The sequence below is a fragment of the Alosa alosa genome, chromosome 6, assembly GCF_017589495.1.
Source record: "Alosa alosa isolate M-15738 ecotype Scorff River chromosome 6, AALO_Geno_1.1, whole genome shotgun sequence".
Classification (NCBI taxonomy): domain Eukaryota; kingdom Metazoa; phylum Chordata; class Actinopteri; order Clupeiformes; family Clupeidae; genus Alosa; species Alosa alosa.
Genome location: NC_063194.1, coordinates 26,730,038 through 26,756,650, shown reverse-complemented (window position 1 = coordinate 26,756,650; position 26,613 = coordinate 26,730,038). Strand labels below are relative to the sequence as shown.

The 26,613-nt window shown below is 39.4% G+C and overlaps 1 protein-coding gene across 2 annotated transcripts; it reads left to right on the top strand.

Annotated features, from left to right (window-relative positions):
* The first annotated feature begins 13,783 nt into the window (after nt 1-13,783).
* Nucleotides 13,784-26,374, top strand: cdip1 (cell death-inducing p53 target 1). Of its 2 annotated transcripts, none has more exons than XM_048246587.1 (5): nt 13,784-13,929; nt 16,343-16,541; nt 24,886-25,038; nt 25,172-25,451; nt 25,571-26,374. In XM_048246587.1, the coding sequence occupies exons 2-5, from the start codon at nt 16,463-16,465 to the stop codon at nt 25,680-25,682; spliced, it is 624 nt and encodes a 207-aa protein (XP_048102544.1). In that variant the 5' UTR covers nt 13,784-13,929; nt 16,343-16,462; the 3' UTR covers nt 25,683-26,374. The 2 variants fall into 2 exon arrangements, with proteins under 2 accessions (XP_048102544.1, XP_048102543.1); XM_048246586.1 differs by lacking the exon at nt 13,784-13,929 and adding an exon at nt 13,959-14,167.
* Nucleotides 26,375-26,613: the final 239 nt, after the last annotated feature.

Genomic DNA, 26,613 nt, shown 5'->3' with positions numbered 1-26,613 from the left:
TCTCCTCCATTGGGGCCCTATACTTCCCACTTTCCCCCCTAGTTTGACGCCCTTTAATCTGCTGAACCTTCTGCTCGTTTCCAAATATAAAAAAACTCCCTGCAACTCAACATTGGCCTGCCTGCCTCAGCTGCCTGCAGGGGCTTTTCAGTTGTGCTGGATTACTGTTCACTGCAAAGTGACCAAGGATGAGTGCAACTAACTTTGGAAGTCAACTACTGCTCAAACTTAAAGGAGAACCCTGGTGATTTTTCACATTTTTGACATTTCTCAACGTCACCGAGTACTGTCGGTATGAACAAAACTGAAACAATCGGTTTTACCTAGCTCGAGTTGCTGCAGCTACAGCGCTACACACTGGGAGCATGAACATGGCTGCCTTAGCTGCAGCAATTCGAGCTAGGACCAAAGTCCTTTTAGGCAAGTACCTCCACTCGGCGGCCATATTGCAACGCTTTTTGGGCACTTATCGGGCATCTATTTCTGCAGAAATGTGTGTTTGTAAGGCTTCACGACACCAAAAAAAAAAGTAACTAAGTAACTTTTACTTAAAGTACATTTTAAATGAACTACTTTTTACTTTTACTTGAGTACATTTTCAGATCGGTATTTTAACTTGTACTTGAGTAATATTTCATCAAAGTATTGGTACTTTTACTTGAGTACAATATTTTCGTACTTTTTCCACCTCTGCTGGCAGCACAGTCTAAAAATACCTTTGTGGCTGAAGGACCTAACCCATCGTCCACTCAACTTGTTTCCAGCATACAAGAAATAACAATTCACAAGTGATGTAAATGTCCTTGCTGAGCCAAATAAATTGTCTGTTGGATCTCTGTTAGTCATCTTATGTCTTTTGTATAGTAACTGAATTATTTGAATGCATCATGCAGTCTGTCAGCTCAGAACTCATAGATTAGATTATATTAGATTTAACTTTATTGTCATTAAGTAAGTACAGAGACAACATAGTTTGCGTCTAACCAGCAAAAAAGCAGAAAGGTGCAATGTGATACACAGTATAGGCAGGTGGTGCATAAACTGTATAAGATATACAGGGCCAGATGTATGTACATTTGTGAACATACCGTTATCAGCGCCATGGCCAACCCGCAGAACCCGCACACTATGACACTTATGTTACATCGTATTTATCAAACCTGGAGTTCATCGGGTAAACAGCGACTTTCTCCGCCCCTTACCGCAATTTACAAACGTTAACCACTGAAAGACATACTTCAAGCGCAATTGAATGAAGTTAACTGATGACAACATTAAAAGGAATCAAACGTTTAGCGATCATGAAATAATACAATTAGGGCTGTCAAAATAACATGTTAATTTTAATTAATTAATTACAGAAATAATAACGCTGATTAATCGCATTTCATAGTGACATTTGACCCAGTGCAGTCTGGCTATCATGACTGAAGGAGGCAGAAGAGAAAGCACTGCTTTGAATGAAACATTTAGCCTAGGCCTACTTTTTCAAAAGAATGCTCAGACTAATACTGTTGACAGGAACATCAATCTACTAGTTCTGCAGTAAGGAAGATCATCTGTTAAAGCCAGTATGGTGCAGACTGCGCATGCTAACGTTATGATTAGATGCCATCAAAAAACTGTTGTGAGTTCCAAATTGTATAACTTTTTTCAATATGAACTATATCAATATGAACCTATTTGTCCGACTTCGACATCGTTCAATTCATCCCTTTTGTTTCAAATTTGCGGATAGGCCGATGGTAAGCTTGTTTTTATGCTGGCAACAACAAAACAAAAAGGTTCATGAACGTTATTCTTTATTCTAAATGCATACCGCCATGTAAGCTGACTGTTGTCAAATTTGCCAAATAAAATATGGGAGAAACGATATGGTTCATGCTCTCTCATGCTGTTTCATTCGTGCTGAAAATGCTGCTGTAAATTATGTTTGATCAAAACGTGTTTCATCTGTTCTGGCTATCCCCGCTATTTGGATCTTATCTCACTCAATGAACATTTCAACACTAAATGAATGATGATCTGTAATTGTCATCGGATAGCCTAGTCATGGGTAGACATTCAGTGTGTTTGAAATAATGAATTTGATAATATTTTGCATCTTTACAGAGGACAAGTTTTGTGTAAAGGGAATTACAGCAAAGGCCTGTCTCATATAGACACGCCCGTCTCTAATACTAGTTGGTGCAGTTTGGCGATTTGGGAAAATAAAAGCCTGGGCTATTATTTGCATATTTTACGGTATGTGAATAAAAACCTACACAATAAAAAAAAGGATAAATCATAGGTGGTATTCCACACGTTACCTTGGTGTTAGGGTAGCCTACTCTGCACATGTCATTGACAGTGAGTGGTAACTTCAGTTATTTGCATTTATCATGCTAAAAATCTGACACCAGGCACTATGCTGATGCCTGACCCAAAGGGAGAATTATAACAAAAGAGAGACACGTTGAACTTTAAAGTCTATAATGTTGGTTTGGCTGTTCTTCACTCATCTGCCAAACTTGTTTTTAAGATATTAAAATATGTAATTAATTAGATTACATTTTTTAATCGATTGACAGCCCTAAATACAATACATGATGTCAACAAGCAGGAAGATAATGAAGAGCAGTAGTTCTACTCAAACTACTTGTGCACATAGGCTATGGAAGACTGGTCAAATCTAGCAAGTAGGAAAGCTTAAGCGGATGACGTGAAAGTGAAAGTAAGACATTCGAAAGGCCATCAAAAGTTAAGGTTGCTTTTGATATAGTACAAAGACGCAAAACTGGTGCTCTAAATAGCGATTCTGTTGTCTTTGAAACGTTCTCTTGACACATTTAACCGCAACTTGGAGACAGAAAAGTGCAATTTGACAATTGCGACAAGCAGTCTGCGCTTTTACCTCAGTGTGGCCTGTTTGTACAGTACATAATTAGCCATTTTTTTACGCGCACGTTGCGAAACAAATACACCTGAAGTGGGCACAACTAGTGTAGTGTAGACCAGTGGTTCTTAAACTTTTCGTCTGGCGATGCCCAAAAAAAACATGGGTCAAGTGTCGCGAGGCAGAAAATGTCTTCTCCAATAGGTAGGCTATGCCAACACCAAAGGCATTAATGTCAATGGCAGCCTTTGACAATCTGATGTATTACATCCAAAGGATAACTAGCACTCATCCAATGTATAACTGGAATAAAATGTCTTTAATTCAGACTGCAAATCATTTCGCGACCGCTCCGATATGTTTGCCGACCCTGGTGTGAGCTGATGTGTCTTTCTAATTGATGGTTCAATGGGTCTCCCATTCACTTACCCGATGGCAGCAGACACTGCTGAAGTCAATCAAGCTCAACACGCTATGGCTAAGTAGCTGGCCCCGCCCACCTAGATCTTCTTTCAGGGCGATCTAGTCTGGAACACCATAGTTCATAACCGTTTCCTTCAGACAAGACATGTTCCTACAGACATGTTAGGCCAATTACCCATTTTCCAATCGAGAGTCACCAGACTCATTCACTTTTTCCAGGCTAATTTTAAGAGCAAAAAGTGAACAACCAGGAGCCTAATTAAACCATAGCTGGACAGGCTTTGACGATTCAGGGGCCAGGGTGGGCTAAGCCCAAGCATTGTGTCTTGCCCACCCAAACAAAGTCAAGGATGTTTTATTCAGTTGTGCATCTCTCTGGGGGCCATGATTTTAAAGATGCCCCCAGAGTAACACTGTAGCTGCCTTGCTGATTTAGCTGTTGGCAAGGATGGTCAAAAGTACATCAAAATGTATTTTAAAATGAAATATCAATTACTCTTTTTAAGTATTTAAGTATTTTTTACTATTTTAAGCATATATAAATAAACTTTAGCCACACCATGTATCAAAATAAAATACTGTATTTCTGTATTAAGAAAGTACTAAAAATACTCTTTAAAGGGAGCATGACATCACATTGCAAACCTTCCGTATCTGTCTATTGAAAGCTGCAGTTGCCAAGATTTATGTAAGGGATAATTTATAGAACGCCAGTCATTATTGGGAAAATAAGTCCCGACAGGGCGAACCGGTCTTGTTCCGCCCTGAAGGGACTTATTTTTCCAATAATGACCAGCGTTCTCAAAGTCAAAGTCAAAGACAAAGTCAGCTTTATTGTCAATTTCTTCACATGTTCCAGACATACAAAGAGATCGAAATTACGTTTCTCACTATCCCACGGTGAAGACAAGACATATTTTACCAATTTAAGTCCACAGACAAACATAACATTCAAGTAAACAAAAAAGTAAGTAATTAAGTAAATAAGAGGGCACATATAATAATGAAAAAATAAGAGCAGCAAAATTTGGTTGAAATTGTGCATAGACAGTCAATAAAATACTAGTGCAAAGTCAGGCCAATAAAAGGCTTGGGTAGTTCTGTTTTGACCTAAGTAATAAAGAAAGTGGCATAGTGGTGCAAGTTATGTAAGAGCAGCAGAAGTGTTGTGTTTTCAGGACAACAACACCAAGTTGTAAAGTGTACAAGTGTGCAAGTGTTCAAGTGCAAGTGGAGTAGTGCAGGCGGCCATTGTGGGTTCAATGTCCAGGATGTTATGTAGCTGAGGGGAGGGGGGGAGAGGAGGGAGAGAGTTCAGCATCCTACAGCTTGGTGTATGAAGCTGTTGGTGAGTCTGGTAGCAGTACGAGGCGCGCAGGCTTCTGTACCTCTTCCCAGAGGGCAGTAGATCAAACAGATTGTGAGCGGGGTGACTTGCATCACTCACAATTTTGGTCGCCTTGCGGGTGAGGTGGGTGGTGTAAATGTCCTTCAGGGAGGGGAGTTCTATACATTATCCCGCTTATTACACGGCTACTTGCCAAAACGAAATAATAAACTCCCCACGATATGACTTTAGCCTACATAGCCTAGCCTATTTGTTACCGTTCATCGTGGCATTTGCTGAAACAAATAGTTCGCAACAACACACACTGAACTTCAATTAAACATTCTTTAGAACATAGCTGATCAACCGTCTGCTTTCACTTTTGAATGAAGTTTCAGTCCTTGCGTAGTGATATGAAAAACCTGAATTAGAAGCACAAACTCCTTTGCCATTGACAGCGATCATTATTTTTTCAGAGGTCCTTTCCTCGGAAATAATGACCGCTAGAACTTTGGGAAATCCCATTCAAGTCAATGGAGCGTTCTACTTGCCTTGTGAAGAGCCGTGTAATAATTGATGATATTCACTGAAACCGACACTATGCTCCGACAGAACAACATAAATCAGCCGGTTTTAGAAAAACGCACTTCTACCTCCACCTAGAGCCTGTTATTTGTTTTGCAAAAATCAACAGCTCCCGGTTCTTCTGGTCCAATCAGAGCAGGGCTGTGTGAGATCTGACTGTCAATCACAGTCAGGTGGTCTGGTGCACACTGACGAGCACAAACTCGATGAGAGGGTGCTCGGTGGTAGTGGGGGATGGGCATATGAGAGTTGTAATTAAAATTAAACATTTTGGCTAAGTCCCCTCAATCGGTCAGCCTTGCCAACTGCAGCTTTAATCTATTCCTTCATCAGTACACTGACTCTGTGGGTCTGATTAAGTAGAGAGTGTTTGAGAGCAACAGCTATTCTCTGCCTAAGAGTCATGTCATAACCTGCAAACAGTCAACAGATCAACCTGGCTGACCTGCCTGTTACATCTCATAGTCTAAACAATAACCTAGGTTGAAACAGTAGGCCTATAGCCTTCTCTTGCTGATATTTTGAATAAGAGTATTATATTTTTTTAATTAGACTTATTTGTTCTAAAAAGCGTTTTACACATGTCAATGATGTCATTCATTAGCAGAATACTGTTATTCACAACGCAACAACGACCCAACCTGTAAGAAATCGAAAGGACATAATTACTCATTCATTCAACTTTTGACCTATAATCCATATTGAACTTGCAGAAACGACAATCAAGTGAAAGAGACCCATTTAGCCGTCTAGCTCTATAGACTCCCATTAATTTTGCATTTGCTCGCGATCATTGGAACTCTGGTGGAACTGCAACCAAATTCGGTACAATGGGGCTAATAAGAAGTGAACAGGCTCTCCGTAGAAGGGCTCTGGTTATAGGCTACTGGTAGTGCGTGTCTGGGGGTTATGTTTTGTGCCAAGGCTGAAGTGCCAGTAGAGAAAGCATAGACCTACAAAATAACAATATTCGACAGTCAGAAATATTTAATTCCAATCTTTGAGGGACTGATTCTCTTAGTATTTGATTCCTTCTCCAATTCTGTCTCAATCATGTACACCTCCATGCAGGCTTGGAATTTCACCATTTTAGGGGCAAGGCCACATGTCAGGGCACAAAGGCCAAAGTTAGCCTATACAGTAGTAGACTCTAAAAATGATCAAAATTGTATTCAGCCTATGCAGTAGACCTATCACTGTATGAAACATGACATGTTACATAGAACTGTAAATCATCTGATTGTCTAATATTTACAGATATCTAGGCTATATTTAACATTTACTTTATATTTGGCCTGTTGAAGTCATGTATTGAACAATTTAAGCACAGCAGCTTTAAGAAACTCAAATAGCCTTAGCATTTTGTGATCATTAAGGCTACTTTAACAAACTCTTAGTCAGCTGTAGGCCTATATCCTCTGATTTTAATATTTACCGAAATCTAGGCGATAATTGTAACATTTACATTTTGTATTTGGCCTGTTATGAAATCACATCGAAAAATTTAAACACGTTGTGAAACTTAAAGCCCAAATGTGGAGACATGCATGTCGAAATTTGCTGCAAATTTAAAACCGGATTACTCTGGAACGGCTAACTGTACAGGGGACTGCTTTAAACCTCCGTGTTCGGTAAGGTCTGCTGTTTATTTTGATATATGGTTTGCCATGTTTTGAAAGAAGGGTTCATGAAGTATTCCACCAAGATGAATGGGTAGGGAGATAGGCGCAGGACCTAGAATGTATGATTCAATTTAATTATAGTATTTATTTGTCTCGCGAACCGTTCACCAAACGGCTAACATCGTTTACAAGCTGAGAAAAAGCTCTTTCATGTGATGTGATACTTGTATGTCTGTATGATGAGCAGGCTACTTCTCGAGTACTGTAGTTAAACTGAGAAGAATGGGTGAATCTGGAGGCACTTTCTTTCTTGCCATGCGCTGTCACTTTCTCCACTGCATAAAAGACTAATTTGCGCTGTGAATGCTAAGATTATTTTGTCAGGCTATAGGCTAATAAAATACGCAAACCAGAATATTGAAAGAAGGGGGCACAAAGGCCACAGTGGCCTGTAAACATTTTCAATGGGGCATCACGGCCAACGCAAGGGGCAAAGACGGCCATGGCCGCCGTGAAATTCCTACCCTGCCTCCATGTGTAGGCTAAACTGGCTTTGAAGCAGAAGCAGATCTTGAAATTAGCAGAGCCCGTCTACGGAGAGCCTTGCCACTCCGTATTAAGACCCATTGTACCGAATTTTGGATGCAGTTCCACTGGGGGCGATCGCCATGAGTGCAGAATGAATGGGAGTGAATGGAGCTAGACAGCTAAATTTGTCTCTTTCACCTGATTGTCGAATGAATGTTCAAAGTTGAATGAACGAGTACTTATGTCCTTTTGATTTCTACAGGTTGGGTCGTTGCACATAACACGCTAGCATTGTGCTAATGAATGACATCATTGACACATTTGAAAGGCTTTTTAGAACAATTAAGTGACTTTAAAAAATATAATACTCAACCAAGTGTATTTTCTTTGCCTCCCCTTTCGAATGCAATACTCAAATTACTTGAAAAAAGATTATATCCCAAGAAAAGTGGATTTTGAGGTGTACAGCTCCATAGACCTCCATGCATTCTGCACTCGTGGACGAGCGCCCTCATGTGGAACCACAGAAGGAACTGCAACCAGTTCAGAAACCTAATTACAGGATTATAACTGTGCTTGTGAAATAACATCTGAGCATTTCTTGGACTGACCTAAGTTGTATACTTTCAGTGTTAACATCACAAAACAAGGTAAAATGTTCTGTTCATCCATTCACCCCTTTGATGCGATGGGTTGGTAAGTCAAACCAGGGGATGCAAGCAAAATATTAAATATTTACCTCCAAAAAAATGTTCATCAGATTTCATAAAAAAATACAAATGTTTGATAAGAATATAACATTTATGTGGTGATGTTTTAGATGTAAATGTCATTTTGGTCAATCCGGGCATGGAAATGGTCATGGACTTGTGAAAAATGGTTAAAAATAGTTTGATGCTCTTCAAGAATAGTAACAACAAGTTAACAAGAACAGTTAACAAGAACCCTTGAATTATTGACTTTAGGCTTTAGAAACACACTTTGGCTCTAGTTTGTGCCTTCTGCATCTCATCAAATGCCTGAACGCAAATGGTATCATAGAATGACTCGTGTTATACGTAAGGGATAACACCGCTGAGATGTCCTGTTATACAGATTATTTTTTTTTTGACCAATATCTTTATTAACTTTTTTAGTTACTACAAAAAAGACATGCAGAAACAAAACATAAAATTGAACAAAGAGGCACATCCATTATTACTCTAAAGCACACAATATTACAAACTGGAAAAGAAACATGGTTGAGTTTTAGCAGATGCTTATCACAAAAAGAAAATCATTCAGAAAAAAAACTACAAAAAAAACAGCAGACAGGCATGTAGTGTGTATGCACAGAGACGGCAAGCTACAGGACTATAGTAAAATCATTGCCTTCCAGAAATTCCATAAATGAACCCCACATCTTCACAAAAGTCTTATATTTCCCCTTAACTATGTAAGTCAGTTTTTCCATAGCAAGACATTGCAATATCCCCTCAACCCAACTCTGTTTACTTGGTCTATGAGCTGATTTCCATGACAGTGCAATTTTATGTTTGGCTTCAAGAAGACACAGTATGACCATAATTTTCTGAAACTTCCTAAGTGTACAGTCTTCTGGAAAAAGTCCAAATATACAAAGTTTGGGACACAGAGGAAGAGGTTCATTTATTACCTTTGATAAGATTATAATAATCTCCTTCCAAAACTCTTGAATGGTGGAACATTCCCAAATACAGTGATATAAACTGCCTTTATGCGTGCCACATTTGAAACATGTATCAGGCATATTAGGGTAGATACGATGTAGTACCTCAGGGGTAATGTACATTCTCATCAACCATTTGTACTGTAATAGCTTGAACCTTGTATTTATTGTTTGAACATGACACTGTAAACATACATCCTTCCATTCTTCTACAGTAATTTCCTCATTAAGATCTGCACACCATGCACACCTTTTATCCTCTGAGGATTCTCTACTTCCAGCTATAATGATTTGGTATGTTATACGAGATGCAAAGAACTCCCCAACGCGCAGCGGAAGGGAGTTGCCTCCACCAAAGTCCATTAATTCCGTATAACAGGACACCTCGAAGGCCGTTATCCCGTTTATCACCCGGTTGCCACTATAGGCAAAAGTGATGCCTTTCACACGCAAAGGAAACAAGCGGTTCCGTTTAAAAAGAAGCCAACAACTTTCTTTGGCCCTATAACAGCGATCGCATGGACTTAGGGGTTAGCTTGTTTACATTCCATTGTTGCGAAGCCTGCTTTCAGGATCAACCATCATCCTACTATGGTTGTTATAGTTACCATTCATAAGCATTGATATGGAACGGTGATTAAACTTTTTTTACCAGATCTACTTCATAGGTGTCCTGTTATTCAGAATTAATAGCCACCCCACCAGCCAATCAGAAAATAGTATTTCTTCTCTCTGGGTGATACCCAGTGGTAAAAATAGCTGAAATTAGTTATCATAAGAACATTAACTTTAAATGGCCACAACGTGTGCACCTACAACCATCCAAAGATGTGTCATTGGAAATGCCATAGCAACCTTAAGAACACATGTTGAAATAGAAAGGTTTTAAAAAATTGTTGTTACATGCTCTTTAAATAAATTGACATTCACATTGACAATAATGGGACATATAATATGCTGCTTCTGAGTTAAAGGGGGAATATGCTTAGGTCTTGCAAGCAAGTAGCCTAATAGTCAAGTTATTGGAGTTTAGCCGAAAACGTCTGCTAAATACAATAACCATAGCAGAATCAACACCTGCATGATGTAACATGGCCTAACAGTTAAATGATAATGAGTAAAACTTTATTTGGTTCGGTATATAAGCCTAGTTGATGTAGCCTATTCAAAAGTTTAAAAGCATTTGTGAAATTGGCTGCCTATTACCGGATGGTCTGGGTCGCTTCCAGTGTAGGCTAGGCTAGGCTATGCTATATGGCCTTCATACTATGGGGGTATTGTTTACCAACCCTGCTCCCACTCATGTCATATTGCTTAAATATGCCAACAAGAACGAGACGTGTTCTGGGGAGTTTCTGTTTGTATACTTGAAATATGGATGCTATCAGGTGTGTAAAAGACGTTTGGATATTTTGTATAGCCTACTACACAAAATACTGTTGATACTTTCGCATGGTGCTGGTTGGAAACGATAGGCGATTACCAAAATGGAGGAACTTCAAAAGGAAGTTCCTAACCTAGTGGGTGGGAATTTTCAGATGGGGGTGGGTAGTCAGCGCCCTATATGGCTCTGGGTGTAGTAATATTCAAATTTCCCTTATTGTGACGTCTCAATAAGGGAGATTTCTGAATAGCTCACAACCTCTCTCAACTAACCCACAAAAACACAACGCACGCTTTTGTTTCGCACCTGGGGTGTTTGAAGAAGCATCAGAGACCCAAATGGAAGTACAAAAACACAGAAAAAGGGAGTTTTCCATATGGCCCCTTTAAGTGACAAGGGGAAGGAAGTTTTGTTAAATCTGTGTATAGGTATGGGTAGACAGATTAATTCCTATAACATGGAGAGAGTCTATATTCATATTAGAATTGGAAAGATCCCCAAATAAAAAGTAATTATACCAATTGCATTAACATCCCAGATGGGAAAAACTATGGAGAGGGTGATAAATGACAGACTTACAAATTGGGTAGAAACTAAAGGATTGATGCAAAATTATCATGAATCCATTGTATGCCTTAAAGATGTAAGGAAGGCTCGGGTAAATAAAGAATCTGTAGTGGCAGTATTCTTTGATTTCAAAAAGGCATACAATGTGTTGTGGAAAAATGGTCTTCTGATTTAATTAAAACTAATGGGAGTAAAAGGAAGGATGTTTCAGTGGATAAAATATTTTTTTATCTGACAAAACAATAAGGATGAAAATAAATGGAGAATTAAGTGAGAGCTACAGAGTGGAAAACGGCAACCCACAAGTAAGGGATAATGTATAGAACGCCGGTCATTATTGGGAAAATAAGTCCCGACAGGGTGAACCGGACTTGTTCCGCGCTGAAGGGACTTATTTTCCAATGACCGGCGTTCTATACATTATCCCGCTTATTACACGGCTACTTGCCAAAACAAAACTATAAACTCCCCACGATGTGACTCTTTAGCCTACATAGCCTAGGCTATAGCCTATTTGTTACCGTTTCATCGTGGCATTTGGTGAGAAACAAATAGTTCGACAACAGCACCCGCTGAACTTGAATCAAACATTCTTTAGAACACAGCTGATCAACCGTCTGCTTTCACTTTTGAATGAAGTTCCAGTCCTTGCGTAGTGATATGAAAGACGTGAAATAGAAGCACAAAGCCAATTTTCCTTGACAGCGGTCTGTTATACTTAGCAACGGTCTGTTATTGAGAATTAGCAGACCACCGAACGTTGGGAAAGCCCATTCAAGTGAATGGAGCAGCATTATTCTGCAGCATTCTGCAGCATTATGAAGAGCCGTGTAATAAGTGAGCATTATCAGTCCCTTGTTATTTCTTTAATGATAGACAATGTATTTTAAAGGGACACCAGGCAACGTTTTCGTGTTAATTAATTATCTTCGTAAGTCGGTATATGGTTAAATTACTCATTACAGGGCGAATGAAGACTCTCTTGCCCGCCCCTACTGCCTGTAGGAAGAATATCCCGCTTGCAAGTTCGGTGTATCATACCTGCCGACCTTCAGTCTCACAAAGTCTCAGACATCGCGAGAAGCAGGATCAGTTTACATCCTGCATCCCCAGCGCAGAGGCAGGCTAACGAACTTGAGTACAGTACTTGAGTACAATTTTGAGGGATCTGTAATTTACTTGAGTATCATTTTTGGGGAGTACTCATGACTTTACTCAAGTACATTTGAGAGGCAAATATTGTACTCTTTACTCCACTACATTTCTATCCATAACCATGAGTACCCGTTACTTCTTCTAAAAAAAAGGAAAAAAAAAAAAAAATCCCTCTCAATTTGTTGTTTCCCTCTCAAACGTGATTGGATTGTGCAGGCGCCACTGATTGGGACAGCCTATCAGCAATCACCTTCAGCTTTCATAAAAGTCAACTCCATGGTCAGATTTAGATAAGAGACGAAACCATGGACGAAACAATGGATAAAGACGCAGCAGGTCCATCCCGGGAATGTGCCAACCCGTGGCCCCAGCTCGCCAGACAATTTCAATTTGCTGGACAAGTTATTGATAGTTTTTGCTTCAAGTGTTTCAATTACAAAATAGTATTTGTATTTGAAAAACGTATTTTAAATACATGTATTAGAAATACTGCCCATCCCTGGCAACATGGTAAAAAGATGGAAATTTTACTTTCAATTCCTTTTACATTCTCCAAGGTATTAACATTAACATTTTTCATAACTCCATGTAGGACATTTCTGTACATAAATGTGAGAACATGTGGCAGTAGTAATGCAATATTTAGAAAATGTAGGCCTACTCTTGTACTCTTGATACTCAAGTACTTTTAAAAACAAGTACTTCAGTACTTTTACTTAAGTAGACATCTGACTGTTGTACTTTTACTTGTACTTGAGTAAAATTTAGCAAGGGGTATCTGTACTTTTACTCAAGTAATGAAGCTATGTACTCTCTCCGCCTCTGGTATAAGAATTATAAGAAAAGGAAATTGATTGATTGCATGATGAAGCAATTTGTTTAGGATAATGAACAGTCTGGGAGACATCGATATAGTATTCAAGGTGGGGTGACCAGACGTCCCCGGCTGGAGCTGTCCCCGGTTTTGACTGACAGACCCGAAATTGAAATAAAAAAAAAAAAGGAGAGAAAGAAAACACTGACCAAACGTAGGCATGCTTGAGGCTACATGTGCGCTCAAGCCAGCCAGACCAAGCACTCAGCTCAGAGCTCCAGGGTTCCAACTCTAAGTCAGAAGTAAAATTCGACAGATGCGGTTAACACACAAACACACAGATGGAGGAGTGGCTATGTGCCTATTTTACCTATATTTTTACCGATATCTTTTGCATTTCTAATCCAAACAACGTCAAATTTGCCACTGCACTTACTCGTACCCGTAGCGAGGCACCTGCCCAGTTTCAAATCAATCACGCCAACGGTGCCAATGCGGCAAACAGACAGACAGACAGACGTTCCTGCAATTTAGATAGATTGCAGTAATCAAGAGACCATGGAGCATGCAATTATGTATTGTTAAATACCGTCAATAAATTGTTGTTATGTATTGTTAAATACCATCAAGCCAGGCAAAGGTTGATTTTACAACTTAATGAAAACCAGATGACATTAAACTTATGATATACTACAAAGAGGATGTATTATTTTTTGAAGGTTACTGGGTTATTGACAGCTTGATCCACACTCCAGTCCAGATGGTGGCGGTGATGCACCCAAAAAGTTGGTTGCCAACCGCTATAGAAGAAGAACTTACTTTCAGAGAATCTCTGCCTTATTTTCTAACTAATTTTCCGAGCCTGCAGCCACAGCTGTTACAAGAGGGTCTGGTGCCCCTTGGTTATGATGCACTTCCTGCGACGGTCACTAGTCTCTAAACCTAAACGACTTATTAACCAGGTAGCTGTGTCCATCTTTTACTGTCTATGGTTTGTTTACTTTTCAGTTTAATGGTTGAACTTCCGTGATACTGCGCAAAGCGTCATGGGATTCAAGAAGGTTCTGAGGATCTGTTGCTAGGCCAAAGATTTCAGAATATTCCAGCTCAGTCTTCTCTGTTTCAACTGACCAGCACTAATTTGACCATTTTTATTCAACGACTTAACAAGACCCCATATTATCTTTTCCACTTGCAAAGGTAATTGTCATACTTGTATTTTATTCCGTGTGGGTGATTGCGAAGGCCAGAGACAGCTTACAAAATGTTCACCGTTAAGTTACTTAGCTAACGTTATTGGATAACGTTGCATAGCTAACGTTAACGCCTAGAAGCTATATTAACTAGCTTCTAACGTTAAAGTTACAAACCTATAACGTTATGGTTTCCGGAATCGTCAAAAGACACGAAATTCGAATAAATTCCATGGAAAAGCATAACTCTCATTTAGCGAAATGTAGCATTAACGTTAGCTGCCCTTGTGTTTTTATTGTAGCAGCTAATGTTAACTTGAAGTAAATGTAACGGTATGAGTTAATGTTGACAATTAACAGTTGTATCAAGCTTTGATATTCATAGAGTAACGTAACGTTAACGTTTTTGTTCTCCAACGTTAACATTTCTGTCCCTACGGTTGTAACGTTAAAATACATGCAAGTTATTGATAACAGCGAAAACAACGTTAGAACGTAACGTTAGCTGACCTGGCTAATTTTGACATAGATTATTTGGTTACATAATCTAGTTCTAATCAGATAAAGTTAACTAGGACAATTGATCTCCTCCATCTATCCTTAAGACATAAGGATATAACATTAGCTTTAAGTTAAGACTTGTTCATTTAGATTACTTAATTATTTGGGGCATTTTTTATCTTATGCTAGATAACGTTATTGTTATGGTTTGTTTTTACGTTAACTTAACCTTTGTCCACGATATTTAATAGTTAGGCAATAGGCATGTGACCGCTGTCACGCTATCGGGCAAAATATTCGTTGGTCACCGTTATAGTCTTTTTAGAGATTTACGTTCTATTCAACACATCAAAACAATACTTCGAAACTGTACTCGAACTGACGCCACTAACTTATGATGGCAACCATTTCACTTTAATAATTAACTACATTTTGGTACAAGATATACACGGCAAGGTGGTTAAAGCAATGATTAGTGGCATGCGCTATCAAGAGCTTACATTTACTGCACCATATGGCTTACTGCGGTTCGGTATGTCAACAATATCGCAAAAACTAGAAGCTACGTGTACATTTTTTGCGTAACTTGGTGGAAAGCACAGGCTAAGGAAAATCCATTAATTGCCATCCAATGATCCAACTCAAAGGGAACCTCCAAGTATGTTTCATATCCTTGTATGTTAATGAAATAGGCTGTATTATGAGGGAACACAAACTTTATTGAGAGGGAACGCAAAAACATAAATAAATCCCCACCCTGATCCTTTGCGGGCTCCGTATCTTACCTTAACATAATAACATTGAATATTTCATGGCCACGAGATGGCGCCATGGCACTGAACTTCGGCTGATGTGAGCAAGCAGTGAAATGCCCCCATCTGGCCAAGTACCCCTGGCTGCAGCTTGCAGATTGGGGCTGGCCTCAATGTGGGGCAGAGCGGCAAGTTGAGCTCAGCCCAAAATCAACACTGTCTATTTACCCGGAGTTAATTTTTTCTCAAGGAAGAATGCATAACTATAAAAGCATTATATCCTCCTTGAACTACTGCCATATTGACCATGTCCCTTCCCGGCACAGTCTGTTTACCAACAATCTTACATCGCAGCCTGTGACCTACCATCGGCGTAGGTTGCACAATTGCACTTGTCAAACTGTAGTGTGTTTGACCCCTTGTTTTGGTTTGTTTGCAATGGTCGGAATGCAGCAATCACAATCACAAACAATCATACTCCGGTGTGCACGAAATTGATCGGTCTGAGACCTCCAAAAAGAGTTTCTCAATCCACATCATCTGGCAAACTCTGGTGTGGTCCCACTGGTGAGAAAGCATAGATTAAACTAACAAAGTCAAGATTGTAGTTTAAAATAAACATTCACAATGTGCTTCTCTAGATGTAGTGGTTAACATCAGAAATCATATAGCCTAGCTGCAGGAAAATGTTTAGTGGAATGTCCGACATGTGAGTCAGTTAACTTGGACTGTTGCGTTCAAACAACTTAGAAAGAGAAACTGTGTAAATTGTTGCCAATTACTATTGTACTCCAGAATGCAACAAATGTCTAAGACAATGAAAAGTCATGAGTTGAATCTGCACTTCATTGTCTTTTGTCTGCTTATTCTGTGTTACATTTGCTTACATAACTATAAAACAGCACATTTTGTTATTTGTTGAATTGTAGTAAAAGGTGAGATTCATCGTATGGCAGCATATGGCTTGGACTGTCTGCACTCTACTTCCACATCCACTGACTGAATTACAAGGTTAGGTTTGACTGGAATTCCTTCTGCATCTGTACATCATGTCCAGTGATCCTCCCCCTCCATACCCTGGGGGTCCCAGTGCCCCATCAGTTGATGAGAAGAATGGACCTGTGTCAGGTAAATTATCTGAATTTGTTAGCCTCCTTTGCATTATATGTGTAGGCTATTGGATTGATTCATTTGCAGTTATTTTAATGGTTGAAATGTACCATCTTTTTTTCCCATCACGATACGTTTGTATTGTTCGTTTTGCCCAGGGGAGTGGCCATAGGGTTGAAGTAGTGGCAACTAGCAGTATTCTTTTTCTTTGTTCTTCATTCCTGCGAAATTTGGCACACAGCTTTTCAGTTTTGGAACAGGAAATCTAGTAGCATTTACCACCACGTCATGTCTAACAATAACTATAAAAATAACTGCAATTGTAATGATATGACGATTTCCACACTAGGGCTGGGACAACGCGTCGACGTAATCGATGACGTCGACGCAATCGATGACGTCGACGCAAAATATGAGCGTCGATTCGTCAAGTGTGCTGCTAAATATTTTTAATTTTAAATCTTCCATTGAGCTGCACTTTTTACTCACACAGCCTTTCCTCACCCCGCCGCGCTCTCTCGTAACGAGCCCGCTGCTCCTCCTCTGCAGTGCATTTAACAAAATATTCACGATTGTTGAAGGATTGTTGTTGCCACATAGAAGCACTGCATAGAACACAGTGGGCTAAATTGCTATTAAATCCGCTTAGCATCATCGTGACCATGCTGCTCAAATTTGCAGCATTAAAACTGCTGAATTAAAGTTAAAGTAAACTCTGCTAAGGTCTTATCACAACATAGTACATTGAGGAGACTAAACTAAGTTAAGTTACAGTATGCAATCAAGCAGTATCTCAAAGCTAACGTTAGAATACTGTTTGGGTGTCAAGTTTAGCATGCTTACTTGCAGCTGCTTATTCGTTACTCATGCAGGGCTCATTTTATTGACTCTGAATGTTTGTAAAATCCCGACGATGTAAATGGAAAAGTGTTTTCCAAGCTTGTCCAAAGGAGAAGTACGAACCGTTATTTGAACTAACTATGTTATGAATCGCATCCACACATCAGCAGCCTTTTAACTGTGTTAATGTTAATTGCAAGGATTCCTACACGAACGGCTTAAAATGACAGGCACTCAATTAGACATACACTACTGAACTTTATTGAATGCTACCTCTGACTAAGAATGCATTACTTTGCACTTGTATAGTCTTTTATTTTGGAATCTTAAGAGCAATAAACATATATTGCAATGTTAAAGAATTCATGTTTTTTTTCATTCAGATGTGTAAATAAACATGTATAAGTTGCTATTAGTGAATTAATGGGGAGATAATCGATAATCGAATTGTTCATCGGCATCCAAAAACATTCAGATGGGCTATCTATCCCATAGCCTACAGACTTACTGTAGGCCTAACCTATGCCTATAAATAATTTCTTATCAAAAATATTTCTGGATACGTGCTAAACTCCTTACCTGGTTGTAGCCTAAGTTTTATCCATATGGAGATCTTCAAAGGCTTGCTATAATTCCAACCCTGTTTATAAAACGAACCTGTCTGTTGCTGACAAGGCCTATCTCAAATTTCCGTTTAACTCTTCTACATAGAATAGGCTATAATTAGCAGACATTTCAAATCCGACTTTAAAACAACAAGGCGTGGACAGGCAAAATAGGCTATTACGCATAGGCTACAAACAATTTCCAAATCAGTTTCAGTAGCCTACACTCTGAGCTGGCCTAAGATCCGGTGGCAGGCGGATAGGTTACATTACAACAGCAAGACAAAATATACACATTTGGACCAAAGGTCCATTTTTTTTTTTTTTTTTTCAAACTGCAGAAATCAAAGTATTAGGCTGTTCGCCTACAATCAAACGAGTAGAACACTTAGGATATGCTTTTGTGATATTTTATAAAATATCTAGAGAACGAAAAAAAAAAACGTTATTAACCGGTGTTGTCGATTTCAGAATAACGTTTCTGTTCCGGAACAGTTGAAGACCATTTTGTTTTCGTTTCAGTTTCCGCTCCTCGTAAAATTCCGTTCGTTTTCGGTTTTCGTTTTCGTTCCTTGAACCGGTTCGGAGCCCTGGTAAAATGTCAATAAAATCAGAATGTAATAATCTGCAAATCTCTTAAAGATGAACTGAACTGAAAGAATCAACGTTGATAATGTGTTGATTATGACAATAAAAAATAAATTACGCTAAAAAATTTAATTAAAAAAATCTATACGTAGCCTTTTTTAAGCAACACAAAAATTGTGTTTTAGTATTAGAACACTGCCAGTTTCGATGACGTCACTGGCATGGTAGGACTTGAGAAGTTCTATAGGCAACAGCTGCAGCGTCTTATATGTGTTATAAACACATACATAAATAAATATGTTTATTTATGTATGTTTTTATTTCGGGGGCATACTTTTAGGCCTATGTTGTGCCGCTATACACTGCACAAAAAGTATGCCCCCGAAATAAACACATACATAAATACTTTTTGTGCAGTGTATAGCGGCACAACATAGGCCTAGCCTACAGGCCATATAGAAAACTGGACGAGGGACACTTGTGACAGCAACACGCACGATGTCTCTCTGTCTCCCTCCCTCCCTCCTTCACACACACATTGCCTACTGTACGTCCTCCACACAACTGCATACTCGGCCACCACCACATTAAGCCTATGGTGTATACGAATAAGCTATATAACACGCATTGTCACGGCAATGTAGGCTAACGCAGTCTGGACTACTGGCACTCATAACAGCAACTCACACGGGCTCTCTCTCTCTCCCTCCCTTGAAACTCTTAAAAACTCAGTTACCCGGAGGATTCGCGAGTTGTGCCGTTTACTTTAGGCTAGTGGAGAGTTGCCAGTTATTTACCTTGTGGATGTTGATATTGCACGAGTCAATGGCTGTGGAATTAGCAGCTATTTCTGCAAGTTTAACTCCCTATGCATCAACAATCTGCCCTGAGACGGTGAACAACTTGCTTCAGGGTGAGTAGAAAGGGACATTGGATTCTGTTTACAGACCCGCTGTGGTTTAGTTATTCGTATAAAGTTACAGACCAGTTTCCATAGTGCGCATCTTCTCAATAGTTTGAATGTTGAGTGTTTCTGCTCATTGACAAAATAGCGTTCAGTACAATGATTCATGCCCAATTAATTTCCCCTGTTAAAGTGTTTGCCTTTGTTACACTAGTTTGGTTTAATTTTGTATGAGATTTTGTGATGTAGGCTAGCCTATAAACGGCTTATGGCCGGCCAATATGTAACTCCGCTAGGCCTAATGTTAGTTTTCTCAGCCATGTCAGCTAGCCTCAGACTCATTATCTGCTATGGCTGCTAGTGCTAGTGCAGAGTAGCTTACCATGCCAGTGACGATTGTTAAAATCCAACATGGCGGCGCCCGTGTGACAACAACAACACTTTCACCGTACAATTTTATCCCTTTTAATAAATTCAGCCATTTTATTCATTGTACCAATGAGAAGAAATATGTATATGAAAAAAATCTGTTTATCTTTTTTTCTTTTTTAAAATGTTTGTTATCTGTGTGATTAAATAAATAAATAAAGGTTATAATAACAATTGTATCCCTTTTAATAAATTCAGTCATTTTAATCATTGTACCAATGAGAAGAAATAAAATACATCTGTTATATCACCTTTACTTTTCCAGTTTCCAATTCCAGTTCAGTTCATCTTTAAACTCATATTTAGTTGCAAAAAGTACAGACAATAAACCAAATGTTGAAAATGACAAATTTGACTATTAAATGGAAAATATATGTTCATTTTGAATTTGATACCAGCAACATGTTCCAAAAAAAGTTGCGACGGGAGTAACGAAATGCTGAAAAAGTTGTGTAATGATAAAGAAAACAAAAGGGGGACTATTTCATAACTAATTAGGGTAACTGGCAACACGATTGAGTATGAAAAAGAGCTTCTCAGAGAGGCAGGGAAAGTAAGGATGTAGGGGCATTCATCACTCTGTGTAAACATGTGTGGACAAATGATTAAACAATGTCCTTTTAATGCTTCTTAACATGAAATTGTGAAGTATTTAGTGAGTTCATCATCTACAGTACATAATATAATTAAAATATTCAGAGAATCCAATGAAATACAAGGGATAGAGCAGATAAACAATATTGGATGGCTGTGGTCCTTTGGACATTAGATGCCACTGCATCAAAACCAGACCTGTTTCTGTAAAGAAAATCAATCAGTGAAATGCCAGCGCGAGAAACCATGGAAACGAATGGAGCAGCAGAAAACACAAGGAAGAATAATAGAGATGCACCGATATGGAATTTTAGGGCCGATAACGATAACCGATATTCATTGGTTTGTTGTGGCCGATACCGATACGATAACCGATAATATTACTCTTGGAAAAAAAATTGTGAAAAGTGATTTGGGGAAAGCATTTAATAAGCATAATTTTATTGCAGTAATTTTACCTACCACCAAATGATGGACAGAACTCATAATAGTCCTCAATAGTGCGGCAGTCAACAACATAACAGTAGCCTAGCCCTACAGTATGTGTGGCTCCTTTAAGTGAACCTGACGTCAGTGAATTGCGAGTGAGTGGCTAGAGAGTATGAATCATTTTAATTTAGGACTAAACGCTCATAAACGGCTCAGCTGGGAATAGGCAGTATAGTGACCAAATCAGAGTTTGTGAGGGAAACTAGTTTCAACTGCGGGTAACTGAATAAAGCTGCAACTCCTCAGACTGTATCTTATGTCCGTCTACTCTGTTGCGCACAACCTGCTGCAGCAATAATGAAAGGGTCACCCGGAAGGTTTTAATAACTTGTTATGATGACTTGTCTGGAACTGACACAGGAATGGTTAGCATATTTCTAGGTAGTAATACAAAAACCCAAGCTAACGTAATGCAAATATAATACTAAAACACAACTTAGAACTAGGCCTACATATGTAGCCTACTCGTCCCACTAACGAGTTTGCTTATTTGTTTCCCCGATCAGCGTGGTAAAGTGCAAACACACCAGCACAAGACGGCTCTAGATAGGGCTGAGCTCCGCTCTGGTAAGGTTAAATGGCGGATCATTCACGAGACGATTTTGAGATCACAGATTCCCAAATGAACGCATATCCACAGATTTTGTTAGAGTGGTGAAATACATTTACACCGCTGACATTATATTGAGGAAAAAGTATAGCCAACCAAGCTCAAGTAGCTCAGTGTAGCCAGGCCGGACCTTCACGTTAGGCCTAAATTAGGACTTTAAAAAATATCGGCGCAAATTATCGGCCAGAATTCTGTTATCGAACCGATAATAATATTTTCATTTTTTCACTTATCAGCCAATAATATATCTGCCGCCGATATATTGTGCATCCCTAACGAACAAGAACAAATGGAGCCAGAGCAGGGAGCATAGACTGAAAGAGGAGGGAGTTAGCTAGTAAAGTAAAGTAAAAAGTTAAGATTACTGTAAATCCTCAAATTATGGCCGGGGTCTTTTATTTAATTAGGCTGCGCAAAGCACAAGCTTTTATTTTGGGCAGGCTTGTATTTGAGGTAGGCCCTTATTTCTTACATGCGTTTTATTGTGAGACATGCATTTCGTTTGGAGCGGTATAGACCCTTTTAACAATAATATCAAAAACAATGCTTGAACATCTACTTCCTCTGCATTAAGATAACATATGGAATGTTAAAACGGAAGCCTTGTGGGGCCAACTATGATGCTGATAATGGAACTCTCTTGAAAGGGTCTATACCGGTAGGCTATCAAAATCAGAAGATTTTCAGTTTGGTTTGGGATTTAATTTACTTTTGGTCTGTTTTAATATATTGCTAAATGTTGGGACTGTATTTGATGGTTCACTGTTTGGGACGGTATTTGATGGGTCACTATTACATTTCATGTAGTTGAAAGACTGTCGGGATTTCCACCCGCTGTTTATGGCGAAACAATGCAGCCGCTTTCATTCATTCATTGAACGTGCGCTGTGCTGGAATGGAAACATTATTGTGTAGCCAAGTAGACCTAGCCGAAATTGAGTTATTTTTTAATTATGCATGATTTGTATGACATGTTCATGACCGTGTCATGTCACTCTTATGTCGATACTGTCAAGTAAAGTGTAACCCATGATTTACCTTTTATTAAATTGCTGTCCCAAACTATTATTTAAACGATTAATCTAACAATTAATTTGTTCATTATTATTGTTGCAATTATTTTTCCATTCCCAAATATCAGAAAGTTTCTCATTAACATTTCATTAATTTTTTTGCATTAACCTTTTTATGTTTCATGTGTGAGGTGATGAGGGCTAGTTATTTTAGGGTTATAACATCAGCATGGCGTATCAGACAGAATAGCCTACATGAGATATGTGCGATACCAGGGTTGTATGCATAGTTAACTTTTTTGCATAGTATTGGTGCTGCAAAGGTGAATAGATTTGTAGCACCAGCCACAAAATCTGTATCATTGTTATAAAACCTTTAAAATCTCAAACAACTAAATGGTGGTGTCTGGGTTTTCAGTACAAGGAACAAGGCGATTGTCATAGACGTTTAGACGAGATATGAATGCACCTCGGCCGGTCGGAATATACTTTCGCTTTAGGCAAAACACTTGCTAGGCTTGGGAGGATAATTCGCAAGCTGTTGTAGGATTGTTTGGATACTATGTGCACACACGTGGGCATGCTTTTTAATCCTGTAGACTACTACTACCAAGTTGGAATCAAAGCGCATCGATTCCCCTCACATACCCTACAGGCACACTTCAAACAAACAAGCGTCTCACAGGGAAGCTACACCTGACGCACTGAAGCGTTCCGTTCGCGATGTGTAAAAAGTATTTTAGAAGACTGCTTTATTTTTTTCAAACGTACGCGCCGCCATCATGTCTGGTGTAGCTAATAGAGTGGATTATAGTGCAGCAGACACAACAAGAACGGAACGCTTCAGTTACGTACCTGGTGTAGCTCCCCTGTCAGTCTCACGCATGTATAGCCATAGGGAAAACTGTATTGCACTGGTGTTACGTTGGTAAATCATCCATAGCACAGAATTATTTTTTGTAGCATGTGTAACAAATATGTTTAGCCTTGGATACATCTCTCAAAGTGCGCTCTAGAATCTTTGGTTTAAATCGGGATGTAGATCATCACTGATGCGTTAATAAATCTACATTGCGAACAGTCGACGCAAATGATTTACGTCGACGAATTTATGTAATCTGTTACAGTTGCGGTAAACTCTCTGGGTAGATAGAAAGGTCTACATTTAACCATGAGATGCTCAACGTCCCAACTTGTTCTTATTTGGGGTTGTATTATAGCTAATCCTGAGCATCAACAGTTACTTGATAGCCCCAGTTACTTGATAGCCAACGTTACTGTCCGTAACGTTGCCATGAATCCTGCCTGCCTGTTCTGGACACAGGCAGGCAAAACAAGACGATTGCCTTTCCCCAGTCTCTCGCCTTCAAAAATGTCTCCAGGTCCATGTGTGGCGCAAAGTTATGGTGCTCTACATACTGCCGTTTCCTCAGCCGATTCCGCGAGAGCACTGACACCACCAGCCCCCCCTGCTAGAGTCGGCCCGGCTCTTCCTACTAACCGACAGACAGTCGGTCTTGCTGCAGTCCTCCTGTTCCTCAATCATCCTCAACTGTTCCTCACTGTATTGCGGCTCGTACAGGTAGTCATGAGCATCGGATTCGTGCACCAGGTCTTCAAAATCCCCTTTTGCCATGTCAGTTTCAAAACTACCTTCCGCAAACGTCGTTACTTTTCAGCTTTCTCCGCAGAGCAGGAGTCTAGTCTGTTAGCATAGCTTCAAAGAAAGATGGCCCACACTATTTCTAAATTCTGAGCATGCATAGCTGTCGGAAAGACAGCGGGGGAAAAAAGTTAAAATACGTGAGAAACCCGGAAAAAAGGGGAGGGTTGACAGCTATGGGCGTGACGTCCCACTCCCTATGGGTGGTTTGAAAACCTGCAGAACTAGAGATGTAGTCTCCAGCTTCTGGCCAAAAAATCCTCCGATGACTCAAAATGGCAATTTTTATGTTACCGGAGAATTTTTTTACAGGGAAGAAATACAGAAATCTCCTGTCTTGCTTGCTTGCTTTTTTCCAGGCAAGAAATAGAGAAATCTCTTGTGCTAACCTCCCTCGTAAACACGATCATTCGAAAATACTACAGAGTTTCTAATGATGCAAAGCTTAATGCAAATCGGTGAAGTATCCCTTTAAGAGTTTAGCTTTAGATTAGAGTTTTATGCAACAGGACACAAAAGGAAAAATATGGATACAGCAAGAGAGCTACATTCGTTTTTTTAAAATGCTGTTTTTAAACATAATATAAAGGATGTAAAGCAGTCTGTGACTCTTAATTTGTCCTGCAGGTTCTGCCCCTGTGACCTCTGTACCCATTCAGGGTCAGCCCCAGCCTCCCGACTATGGTCCACCTCCATACGAGTCGTCTTTTCACCCAGGCTTTGTGCCACCTCATGTCCCAGGTGATGGCCCAGAGCCAATGCCTATGCCACACCTACATGGTATGCCTGCCAAAATAATACAGTACACACACTGTGATTTCCAGTCTTTTACGGAGTGAAAAACAAATTCACGTCATAAATTATTGAATTACTAGTATCTAACCCCATCCTAAATCATTTCCACTCTCTACAGGTGGTTTTTATCCATCACCAGGTCATCACCATTTTCCACAGATGGTGCCAGGGCAGTTTGGTTCAGGGCCCGGTCGTTTTGGCCCTGCTGGAGGGCACACAGCCACAGTTATTGCACCTCCTGGAGCAGCCACTACAGTGACTGTGCTTCAGGGTGAGATGTTCCAGTCAAGTCCAGTGCAGACAGTGTGCCCACACTGCCAGCAGGCCATTATCACACGCATTAGCCATGACATCGGCCTCATGAACTCACTTTTTTGCCTATTCTGCTTCTTTGTGGGGTAAGTGGCTCAGTGGTTTCCCTGGAGTTTTTGTAATCCCTTAGAACATTTGTGTGAGTGTGTAGCTGTTTTTGCTCAGTGAACAGTGTTTCTTTTTTTTTTTTTTTTTTGCACTCTAGGTGTGATCTTGGATGCTGCTTGATTCCTTGCCTGATTGATGACCTGAAGGATGTAACGCACACCTGCCCCTACTGCAATGGCTACATCTACACATACAAACGCATATGCTAACAATGTGAAATCAGTTCACCTTCAGAGTTCATCCCAGTGGGTGTTGTAGCCCTCATCTATTTTTGCATCATATGTCGTGTTTCAGGTAGCCCCCTTAAGTAGCAATGTCTTCATCTCCTGTGTATATTTTGCATTATATATTGTACATACTTGCGGAAATGACTACTGTATGTAGTACTGTACTTAATTTTACTTAAGCTTATGAGACCTCTTTTAACTGAAAATGACTAATGGTAGACTGAAGTGATCATGCCTAGAAAATCTTTGCACAATAATGTACTCAGCTTTAAGTGGATATTGATGTCCTGGCTGGATTGCCCACTTAAAGCATAATCTGTGAAATTTGTCCGAGATGATTAGAAAATGCAGGGTCAGTATTGTTTTATTTAAAATATTTTATTTTTGATTTTAACATGGTTAGTAGAGACTGAGTGTAAATATATGGTCTGTTAATGTTTTGTGTCTTGTCATCATCTTATTGTTTTACCATGCTGCACAGTGAACACTTTATGAACACTTTCTCTGACAGATTACATTGAAAGTTTTTATTGAATGGTTCAGATCAGATCTTAATGTAATAATTCCCAAACATCTGTTACAGTATGAAAGCATCAAATAGTATATCTTAGACATTTCCATAAATGACATCAAAGAACATTCATTGATATGAATAATAAACACATTTGATGCAATGCTCTAGCGAACTGTGTTCAGTGTTGCAGTACTGCAAAGGACATTTCAGGCCAGTGAGCAGTCTTCCCAGTACTTCATATTGTGCCCAGATGGATCCAACTTTTGATTTTGATACATGAAACTTTGGCTTTGTTCAGAGCTTATTATAAAATCAAGTGTGCCTAGCTAAGGCTGAGTGTATAACAGTTTGAATTGTATAAAATTGCACTGAATGTGTAGGTCTTAACTATTGTCTACC